The sequence below is a fragment of the Cynoglossus semilaevis genome, chromosome Z (assembly GCF_000523025.1).
Source record: "Cynoglossus semilaevis isolate Cse_v1.0 chromosome Z, Cse_v1.0, whole genome shotgun sequence".
Lineage (NCBI taxonomy): Eukaryota > Metazoa > Chordata > Actinopteri > Pleuronectiformes > Cynoglossidae > Cynoglossus > Cynoglossus semilaevis.
This window is the reverse complement of record NC_024328.1, coordinates 1,142,510-1,154,635: the sequence shown is the minus strand read 5'-3', so window position 1 is coordinate 1,154,635 and position 12,126 is coordinate 1,142,510. Positions and strand designations below refer to the sequence as shown.

At 40.0% G+C, this 12,126-nt stretch overlaps 1 protein-coding gene across 1 annotated transcript in view; it reads right to left on the bottom strand.

Moving 5' to 3' along the window:
- Positions 1-3,994: 3,994 nt before the first annotated feature.
- arid3c (AT rich interactive domain 3C (BRIGHT-like)) overlaps positions 3,995-12,126 on the bottom strand; it is a 57,027-nt gene continuing 48,895 nt past the window's right edge. Inside the window, exons 7-9 of the mRNA XM_025053400.1 lie at positions 11,937-12,123; positions 10,180-10,269; positions 3,995-9,155 (exon numbers count right to left, since the gene is read on the bottom strand). Coding sequence (XP_024909168.1) covers positions 8,989-9,155; positions 10,180-10,269; positions 11,937-12,123 — 444 coding nt within the window. The 3' untranslated portion in view covers positions 3,995-8,988. The remainder of the gene's footprint in view (positions 9,156-10,179; positions 10,270-11,936; positions 12,124-12,126) is intronic.

Below are 12,126 nucleotides of genomic sequence, written 5' to 3'. Positions count from 1 at the left end.
TTTTGCACACTACCATCCGATGTTGTTTGGCTACACTCTCACCTGCCACCACCTTACAGTCTCTAATCTCCCTGAGATTACATCTTCTGCATAGAATATAATCTATCTGTGTGGACCTGCCTCCACTCTTGTAAGTCACCCTATGTTCCTCTTTCTTTTGGAAATATGTGTTTACCACAGCCATTTCCATTCTTTTTGCAAAATCTACCACTGCCTGTCCTTCTACGTTTCTCTCCCTAACACCAAACCTGCCTATCACTTCCTCATCTCCTCTGTTCCCTTCCCCTACATGACCATTTAGGTCTGCTCCAATCACCACTCTCTCTCTCCTGGGGATACTCTCTACCATCCAATCTAGCTCCTTCCAGAACTTCTCCTTTTCTTCCAACTCACAGCTCACCTGTGGGGCATAACCACTAACAACATTAATCATCTCTCCTTCTACTTCTACCTTCACACACATCAACCTGTCTGACTCTCTTTTCACCTCTACCACATTTCTTACATATTCTTCCTTTAGGATCACCCCTACTCCATTTCTCTTCCCATCTGAACCATGATAGAACAGTTTGTAGCCTCCTCCAATGTTTCTAGCCTTACTGCTCTTCCACCTGGTCTCCTGCACACACAAAATATCTACTCTTCTTCTCTCCATCACATCAGCTATTTCTCTGCTTTTCCCTGTCATTGTACCTACATTCAAAGTTCCAAACTTCAGACTAACACTTCTATTCTTCATCTTTTCTCTTTTTCTCCTAACCAAACGCCCTCCTCTTCTTCTCTGTCTCTGACTCTGTCTCTGACCAACAGTAGTCCAATTTCCATCAGTGCCCTGTTGGTCAACGGCACTGTTGGCGGTCGTTGTTAACCCGGGCCTCGACCGATCCGGTATAGAAATCGTTTTATTGATCTGCATATTTGATTTAGCTAAACGTTTTACGCCGGATGCCCTTCCTGACGCAACCCTCACCATTTATCCGGGCTTGGGACCGGCACTATAAACACGGCTTCGTGTACCCTAGTGGCTGGCTTGTACTCCCAACACAGCACTGACTATTATTAATATAGAGCTGATTCGTCCATCCTGGTGTCTTCAGGTCATTCACTGCAGTATCTGCAGTGTACTGTAGTACAGTATGTGACTGTAAATACTATGGAATGTAAACCCATTGTGTGGTTTTGCATACTAGTCGTTGTTTCCCCTCTATACAGCTCTTAGGAATAAAATAAAAGTCAACATTTCTCAGACAAATCGGACAGAGACAAAGTATGTCTGCTCTGGTCCAGGTCCAGTCTGGGAGGGTCCTGCATGGACAGAATGTTGGCTCTTGAATCAGCACCTTGTGCTAAATGTAGCAACACAATTGGATTTTTTTTTTCTTTTTAAATTGTAAAGAAATAATCTTAATGGATTGGGTTTTTTTCTGTTCACCATGGATTAGGACAGTTGGAAAAAAAGTTTGTGTTTGAGGGACAGAAGTGAGTGACCCTTGAGTCCTACCTTGAGACATACGTCATACTATTATCTATTTTCACCACCATAGTGAAACATCTCCACTCTTCTCACTTCTCTTCCTTGTCTTTATGACTTTCTACATAAAGTCCAACTATCTTCCTGTTTGTTTCATTCCAGTTTTTTCCAATATGTCCATCAGCCAACATTGTCTCTGGACCGCTGAACTTTTTAGTTCTTTTTCTTTAACTAAATAAAAAGGGCATTTGAGCCTTAGCAGAGTGAAGCACACAAAAACCCTGTGGCTCAGCAAACAGTGTGGTTGAGTGCTGCATTAAGCAGGTAAAATGGGATAAAGATTGGTTAATTAACGCTGAGAATCCTCCTGTAATTAGGAGCAGCCAAGATTAGTGGCCATCGATGGAGCGACGAGGATTTGCAAGTAATAGACTTATTATTGGGGCCGGCTGAATGTTACTTTATACTTCTGAATAAACACAAACAAATTAGGCCGGGTCGTCCGATAATGGGTTATCTTGTCAACAGGCTGACAGAAATCCATGGTCCTATAACACAGTGTTAATTTTATGCACCACTGACAAGCACAGGGCTAATCAATAACACTACTATAAAATAAGGTGAGGCATCAGTCTGCAGTGCACACAGCAGAGACAGACAAATGTCAGTACCGCTTCTGCTGGGGTGTTTCTTTTTTTCTGTTTTTTGGAGTGGGGGAAGAAATTTAGTATCCGCTCCAAATGAGGTGTGTGTGTGTACACTGCTGCATCAGAAAGTCATCCGACGTCCAGCTGCCTCTACCACTGATTAAACGTCATAAAAATGCATAAAAATGTAATGTTTGTTTAATGCACATTTATTACGATTGCTGTCCTTTTAATGAAATTTTACGTTTTGTTTAAATGACAACAAAAGTCACATGTCACAAGTTTCTGCTCTTAATTACAATTAATTAACAAAACCATCACTGTTTACCCAAGTTACATGAAATATATTCCACTGAACTTAAAATTATATTAAATAATCAATAAAACCACTTGTGAATGAGATGTTTTATAGTGTTTCGAAATAAGATGAATGGTATTTTTGTATATTTGTTCTGCATTGAGTGTGTGAAAGTAGGCAGGACCCAACTGCAGCACGAGGCCCTCTTCAGGTGCAGGAAGTTAATTTACAAAGTAAAAAAAAATCACTGGTTCTTTAGGTTAAGATTAGAAATGTGATAATCGATAAATAATCAGGGCACCTGAGCTCTGTCAGGACATGAGAGACATTACGGTGGACAAGATAACATTCCAGATTGTCCAGATTCGGTAGGTTTATCCAAAATCCAGCCATTTTGTTTATTTTTGTCAAGGTGGTTCCAGTGTTCTACCATCTATGGATCAAACACAACAGGATTTTTTAAATAAAGTTTCAGCTGAACCTCTGCTTCATCTACCTTCATCTCCAAAAGATTTTTCTATTGTTGCAAACACACTTCAAGTCAAAGTAAGGATCACAAAGACCGGCTGCTCACTAACAACTGACTTTTGATCGAGGTGGATGATTGTGTTCCACCTTCATCCACAGACTCTCCACAGGTGCAATAAGTTCATTCACAAAATCCATAAATCACAAAATCACTAGGAAACAGGTGGAAAGGGAGAGAGACAGACACAAACATAGTTTTAAATCATCAGAAAGAATATAGAGAATAAATGAATGTATAAACTTAACAATTCCACTGTTTTAACCTCAGTCTAGTGGCAGAGTTGACAAAAATGACACAGAACAAACAAAAGAAAGTCAAATTTGTGTAAAAACAGATTTACATAAAACCTTTAATATATTTTAAATGTGGTTTGAAACGGTTTAGTAAACGACAGACTCACATTGTCATTGTCCAACTGTGTTTGTAAGTAAGGGTTTCTGAAATGTTCACCAATAGGAACGCAACTGAAAATGTGTGTTAGTGACTGTATTAGACACAGGTAATACAACCGTTATTATTTGAAATAGGAAAAGAAAGGAAAGTGAACTACTTGTCACTGTGACACAGCACACCACTGCACACAACCAAATGTGACCTCTGTTTTTAACCCATCACCAAAGTGAACAGTGGTCAGCTTTAAGGACCAGGGAGCAGTGAGTGAGGACGGTGACATGATCAGAGCACCTCAGTGGTAACTTGGCAGCTGGGGGACTCGAACCTGAAACCTTTCAGACCTAAGTCTGCTTCCTTAACCACTAATCCACCACACATCATCTTCTTGTCGTAGCTGCCAAAGTTGTTGAAAAATGGTCAAATAAGTGGTTCATGGTCTGAAGATTTCAGTCTTTTTGAAGGTCTATCCTTTTCAGCTTAGTACCCCATGTTGACATCACAAATTTAATTTTTCTAGGATTAGTTGTTGATGGTGTTTGTTATGCTGTTGCAAATACAGATTAGTACATCCTTTAAGTACTAAGTACTTAAAGGAATGTTGCTCTCCTTTGTGCAGTCACATGATTACAGTCCAGTTTTGATATTTGATCAATTTTTCTATATCAATTTGTATCAATAATGTGGGTCAAATACAAGAATCTCTGAGAACAAATCAACAAACCAGTCATTGAGTGACGTTTAAAAGAATGATTTTATTTCTAAATACACTACAAGTCAAATGGCAAAACAGGAAAATCGCTTTCACCTCTTTTTTTTAATATATTTTGAACCCCTGAGCACCACAATCCAGCATTCCCATAATGCACTGGATTCATCCAAGTTGGACAAAAAAAGGGACATAAAAGAAACACTGAAAGCGTCATACACAGCTAAGTAAGCGGTTAGTGCCTAAAAACTACCAGCATAGCATAGATAAAATACAAAGTAAACAAGGTTATTTGGTTACATAATAAATTCATATATTTGTTTTGCATGCAGAGCTGTCACACACTCATTTGCTCTGCTCAAGGTGGGACCATAAAAAATGTAAGCGAGTGCAGTCACAGCTTGAAAAAAAAAATCTCTTTGGTAAAAACAATGTGATTCCATGCTGCTGCAGGCTCACAGTTACGTCATCTGAAGTGTTTGGCTTTGTTCAGCAGTATGTACAGGGTGAGAGTACGCTGCTCCAGCACTGCACTAAAGGGGACAGAACCAACGCTTGAGCCGAAGTTGGATCATGGAAGTTAGGAATAAAAAAATTCCTAGAAGTCCAGGACCAGACCCATGACAATCCTACACAGCTGACTTTTGCACATTTTCAATCATTTAGTCATTGTTTCATTTGATCTTCCTCCGAACAGGAAGCAAGACAATTCGTCACCATGGTGGCAGGTAATCTCTGTAGCAAGATTTAGAGAAGAAAATACATCATCAGGAAAAGGAAATGAAGATCTGTTTGAGTTAGAAACAGGTTTGTCCACCTCAACACATAAAAGTGTGAAAATTGCTTTTCTTTGCTCCCTGGTGACACTAAATTAAATGTTTTTTTTAGGTATAAATGTAGTTTTGTAATAACATTGTCATGTCAAATGTCAATCAAAGAAACAGAAAAAAACGTTCAAACAAAGAAAACTCTTTAGATTCAGCCTTGTACATATTTGCAGAGGACTCAAAGCCATGTGTGTACCACGGAGTACTAGGAAGAGTACTAGGAACTTGTGGTTCCAGCATCAACAGAGTTCAGGGAGGAAGGAGGAAAATGGGTTAGAACTAAGTTGAAGAACTTTCCAGAGCTGGGACTATTGGAAAGCACAGGCAGCTTTTCCCTGATTATTCAGAAAGCCTGCCACAATCACGGAGAAAAATAATTTTCATAAGGCTTGGTTCTCCCCTCCAAAGATGACTTTTGAACCAAGGCATTTTCTGTAAGCTGTTTTTGAATGAATTTCTCCCGATTCTCATTTTTGGAGAAAATACTGTTGTTGTAAGTGACCGTTTGGTTCCTCAAAAATTTGTCCTGGCACTAACAGTTCCTGGTACTTTGTGGTGTAACCATGGCTTTAGAGCTAACTTATACTGATAAACATCTAAAAAGTTAGATTTTCAATTCTATATATTTTTTCAGCTTTGGTTTCAGCTACTTCTTTTAAGTTAAGATTAGAAACACGTGATAATCGATAAATAATCAGGGCACCTGAGCTCTGTCAGGACATGAGAGACATTACGGTGGACAAGATAACATTCCAGATTGTCCAGATTCGGTAGGTTTATCCAAAATCCAGCCATTTTGTTTATTTTTGTCAAGGTGGTTCCAGTGTTCTACCATCTATGGATCAAACACAACAGGATTTTCTTTTTTAAATAAAGTTTCAGCTGAACCTTTGCTTCATCTACCTGTGAATCAAAAACATTTTTCGATTGTTGCAAACACACTTCAAGTCAAAGTGAGGATCAGAAAGACCGGCCGCCTTCAGCAGCTTCACTAACAACTGACTTTTGATCGAGGTGGACGATTGTCCCCTGCTGCACGATTGTGTTACACCTTCATCCATAGTCACACACAATTCCAAATTGAGTGGAGGGTCTGCATGAACCAACGGACACAGAGAGGAGGACAGCTACCGTAGTGGGATCATGTGATGATGTCATTGATGACCATTTTGTGCAGGTGCACGTTTTGGCAATAACCATTGGATCAGATCACAGTCAACACGTGACGTTGTCGTTCCTCCCCGTGCTCATGTTTTTGCGCAGCTTCTTTTTTCTCTCGTCATTCCTGTGTCCCACTCAAAGGCTGTTTCTGTTGCGCCGGCACAACACCCAACATAAAAGTAGCATTTTTTTCAACAGGATACTTCATTTTCTGGGACAGTTCTCTGCTTGTGTTTCCATATTTAACCGACAGGCGTTTGTATTCTCACAGACATGGATATGAAGCACCATGAATTCACTTGCAATTAAGATTGTGGACACATTTGTTGGCACAGTCTATAACAAATGAGGTAGATGTGTGTCAATAAAATATTCCCTTCTTTGGTATACTCACACAAACAACGATAAGCAAAGAAAAAAAAAACACTCCAGTGATCGGATGAAACATTGGTTTCAAGTGGCTGTACAATAAAAATAAATGGAATTTATGAGGTATTTCATGTCGTTATACTTTACTATGACTATGTACAGGTAGACTTGTGAGGTATCTGCATTCAAGAAGACTCGCAAAACAAAGTGGTGGCGCCAATGCAACGTTAGCAGGATGCTTTATAAAACATAATAAATAAAAATCTGCACTTAAATGATTAAAATGCTCTTGCAGACTTAATAAAAACCCACATATCTATAAACCAATAACCATTTCCCTTCACAATAAATCTTTTATATATATTTATGAAAGGAGAGAAAGAGCAAGAGAGAGAGAGAGAGAGAGAGAGAGAGAAGAGAGAAAGAGAGAGACACTCTCTGACAGTAGACACAAGTGCATCAATAAAGTAAAGGAAAACTCAGATTCTACTCAACGTGTACTTTTTTTTTTCTTTTCTTGTCACTCCAGTCAGCAACTGGAACTCACCCATCCTGAAAGATCAGGTGGATGAGGGACAGTACAGCCCAAGTACCACAGCTAGTATCTACTGATTGACAAGGTCTCTTGTGTCTTTTAAAGAGTTTGTTGCATTCAAATGTACAAAAATGTTTGTTCTAAATAAACAAACAAACGACTGTGTCTCACTGCACAGATGTGTGATTCACTACATTTCCTTCTAGTTAAAGTATATTAAACCCCCAACTAACCCAATGACTTTGCTTCGGGCCCTCCAGTTAAAACAGCCCTCAGCCCCACACCTCTGAGGACTAAAGGTGACTCGGACTCTGTTCAGTGACTTTGACTCGGCCTTAAATGTTGAACTCACTTTTTTCCAACTGACTTCTGACACTAAACTCCATTAAAATGACTTTCCTCCCAATGAGTTGCAGAAATCACCTGTGCAATCTCACTGTGCTGTGCATCTGCTTCACGTGAGAACTTTAGTTTACTCTCTTCCTTCCCCTTTTGTGCTTCCGTTTTACAATGTGAATTAAAAATCAGCGATGGCACCAAGACACAGCCACCTTCTGCAGCAGCCAAGATTTGTAAGAATTTCTGACCACAACCACAACAATGGGGCAACGACATGTCCTGTAATGTTTACCCTAACCCATTAAGAAAGACCTGGACAGGAACAAAGCTGATCGCTTTCTGGGAGAATTTGTCTGGATACAGTTTGCGTTCATCTTGCAAATTAAGCTGTGCTGTTTTCTCAAGAGCTTTATGGATTTGCCTTGTGAGTAAGAAAGGGAGTTTAGTAATAAAGGCTTATTTGAAATGATTAAAGCAGCCATATTGGATGTGGCAAATTGCAGCTACTTCGTGGACAGAGTGAACGGACATTAAAATATGCTCAGTAGTTGTGGATGATCACACAAGCTAAGGCTTCTGATGAACTTCTGAATATGAACAGTGATGGGCTTACTTTCACCAAGCTCACAAAACATGCAGGGTCAGGTGGTCCAACACATCTATTGCCCTTATGTTGATCCAACTTGTCTTGTTTGGCTTTAAGGCTGAGTTATAGTTTATGTCTTGAAGGGTAGATGGCTCTAAGGTGAAAAAAATGTGTCATTGTCATTGTTTTGATGTTTGTTGTGAAACCAACTACATTTGTAATTATTCATTGATGGTTGAAGTCCTAGTTGGAGTCATGACCACACATTTTAAGTCCGCCTATCCTAAACGTAAGTTTAGCTTCCCTTAAGTTTGGAAGAGTTGCGGAACCTTCTTCAATTTGGAACGGATTACGATTTAACTTCGTCAATCGTCATTCTGTTGTTTTTTTACCTCTGGGTTTTTAGTGTTTACTCATCTAAAGGAACTTTACCTCCTGAAAACATATTCCCAGGCATTGATCTCCGGTCAAAGAGAAGGCTAGTTCTACATAACTGAAAGAAATGGTCACGTGGGAGTCGCTTGTTGGTGGATACACACATTTTTTGAGCTTTTTTGTTGACTGTTATATTGATATGCTACCATAAACCACACACACTGGACAGTCATTCTATGAGGAATATTTGATCATATCCTCCTCAGATGCACTTTGCCTGTCTTCACGCACGCTGTAACGACCAGGTCAGGACACTGGAGCTGAAGATCCGAGGTTTGTTAAAAATGCCTACAAATGAACAACCAAACAAACCACAAACAACTAAGCCACAAACCTTATTCATGCCTTATTTTGATGGTGCTCTGTGCTTCAAGCTGTTCAATCAAAAAGTTTGCAACACACACACACACTCATACAGTTAATTGTCGTGGATACAGACACTACTGACACTGAGTCGTTGGAGTTATGATGAGAAGGAAAGCCTTTTCCAAAATATGTCTGTAAAGGTTTTTCTGCTTTTCATTTTTTTGGTATCTAAAGGAAATTTGAAAACCAAGTGGAAACAAATCCACTTTGGACAGCTAGTGGATGAGAGCTTGATGTGGTCAGGAGGATGGTGGCTCTCCTCGGTGGTGATGTGAGAAGAGTAGTAGAAGGAAGAGGAGGAGGAAGTGAAGAGGGCCAGAACGTGCTCAGGGGGAGGTGTTTCTGTGTCCATGGAGGGAAGAAGAGGAGGAGGAGGAAGAGGAGCAGGAGGGCTGGAACTGGATGGGACTGGTCTTTCCCTGAGTCTGACAGTTGTTGTGTTTCCCACGGTGGCCCATTGCTGCTATGGGTGACTGTCGGGCAAAGAGGACGCCTGGGGAGCAGGAAGTAAAGTCAGTTCAGACCTAATCACAATTACCACAAACAAAGTCAACGCATATACTCAGGATTGTCGTATTTTCATTAAAAATGAAAACAAACAAACAAAAAAACCTGCATAATACTTGTATTTGTGCTGAAAACACTCAAATGGTGATTTTTTTGAGACAGTTCTGTTACTTTTAAATGTTCTTCAGGATTTTTCTTGTTTTTTCTTCTTAAATTCCATCTTTTACTGTGAGGACAATACTCCTCTGTCCAGTAATTATTGTTCACTGCTTTTCATTGTACAAAAGCCTAGTTGTAAATCAAAGAAAACAGCAGACCTCTGTTCCACCAATCACAGCCTTTCAGCTATGGCTAAATCATTTAATTAATGATGGTATGTTTGGTGTTTTATGCCATTTTTTTTTGTTTGTTTTCACATGCAAACAGAATTAGGATTAGATTACACAGAACACTTTGTAAAACTCTCATTCTTCATTCTTCATCATTTGTGCAGACAGTAAAGACTATGTCTCCTTGTCTCCTTTAACCTTATGTTGAAACCATTGTGTACTAAATCCTCAGTGACCTGTAATTACACATAAATAATAGGTGAGCATATGTAATTTATGCAGCGACTATATGGACTCTACTGTATATGTAGTACAGAACATACGTCTGTAAGATGAGCTGATTTTACAGTCAGTGTGAGCCTGTGGCAGGTGACATGGACAAACGCTCGGCCCAAGTTAAAGCAGAGGCAGTAATTACTTCAACTGACACACACACACACACAGACACACACATGCACACACTCTATTCAGGCACATAAGACAATAAGCCAGATCGACCTCAAATCCACAGGCCCAATTTTGAGATATTTAACTTTTTTAACTATATTGGACTGCCACTTCATTACGATGGATTTTATAGCAAAGACATCAAATTGCGTGGAGGACTAAGCACCAGGGTGCTGCTATAACTTATTGAATTTCCTGCCTGCAATTACATCAGCAAACGGCCCCTCTATTTACCTGTGTAGACAACTCCATTTATTTCTATTGACATGTTGATGCTGCTAATGCCGTTGGTAGACAGGTTCAATGCGGTCTCTTGTCTATCATCTGTCAAGAGAGGAGGCAGAGAAGGAGAGAGGGGAAAAACTCAATATGAGCATTTAGAAAGGGAACAGAAGAAGCAAGAAGAGTATTGGTGATAATTCAGAGAGTGACAGGATAAGGAGAGCTGTATTAAAGAGTTCTGGGGGAGAGGGAACTGTCAAAAGTTGTTACAGATGTTTGTACATGTGGATTATGGATGAATCTCTATCTCCACACACAGTTGGAGAACTTGACAAAGAAATGTGACAGGCTGTAAAATATCAAAAAATTAAAAATAAAACAACAACTGTACAACAGAGTCACTGCGATATCAAACTACCTGCAAACACACATTTATCCATCTGAGCGCATCTGGGTGGCAACAAATAATAGTGTTTGGATGTAATCTTTAAATGACAGTGTTTATAAGTGAGAGCCAGCGTCAGACGGCCAGCGTGGGAATTAACCTGGGAAAGATTCTCACTCATTTCTCCATCACGTATCAAGTGCAAGGCCTACTATTATGACTAATACGAGCGAGGCAGCCATGCAGACAGAAATGATATCACACTTGAGCAGATAGGCCCCTTATTCTTCCTTTAGCCTCTATCATTAAGTCATATGTGACTTATGACTTGTCATGAGCGGCTCTGGCTGCAGCCGAAGCCCAGCCAGATGGGCAGCTTCTGACTGTGCCGGTGGTGAGGAGCTATTTCTTCATCACATCTGTGTAGAGCTCAGCTTCAAATTACACATGTTCTGTGATGGACTATGTGCACATTAGTGGTTCAGGCGTGCACGGCCGGATCTGAGACTGGACAGTATTTGTGTTTTTCTGCAATTAGTGGGGAAACGCCACGTTACTACAGCCACAGAAAATGCACTTTCAAAACACTATTTAAAGGCAAAGTTTAAGAAACTTTAGAAAGAAAAATGTCAAATAACAGGTAAGCCATCAACGTGCATTTTCTTGTAATGTCACCTTTTAGCATTACTTTCTGTTTATTTTTATTTAAAGCAATATACTCTTTTAGTATTTTTTTGTTATTTTATCTGATGTCATATATATGACATATATAGCTATCTATATTTCTTAATTTTTTTAGGTTGTTTTTGTGAGGACCAGGTCAACAGGGGGCAACAGACCACTTGTAGCACTCAAGAGATGAAAAGCTAATGGCCTTGAGCAGTGCTCCCCCCGCCCCCCCAAAACCACACATTCTGGTGCATTTTTCCCATTGTGACACATTTTCTGCCCCCTGAAATGGCTCAGTTCCCACTAGGGAGGACCCATCCCCCACTTTAAGAATCTGTCGCCTTCTAGAGAGGCTAGGGAAAACTCCTGCTGCAATTTAGTTGTCAGATACAATGCAACACATAATATAATTTGATACTATTTAAAGTGAAGTAATAGCTGTTTTCATATTTGTGGTTTATAATACCATAATGGGGCGAATTTGTGTTTAACTCTACACTATATTTTAACAGTCATGTTATCAATATCTAATTATTTTTAAGCTGCATCATAATATGTTGATTTAGTAGAAACTCTTTAGTGAAACAATGCCGACAGCTAAAGAAAACTGATCTGAAATATCCGCGCTGTAGCCTCCGCTCGAAAATGAAGTACTTTGTAGTAAATGATGCCCTGTGTGGTGTTTCATACTGAGGACTGAGATAGATTGTCTAACCTCTGTTGTTGATTTTGATATTCAGGGGCAGCTGGGTGGCCATGGCCAACAGGTTCTGTTGCAGCGCGTGCTGCATGATCCTCTGCTGCTCCTCTGCCACCATCATCATCTTCTTCTCAGGCGGTTCACCGCTTTCCAGTTTCTCCCGCAGCTGCTCCAGAGCCGCTGCCTGCATGGCGGCTGCTGCCTG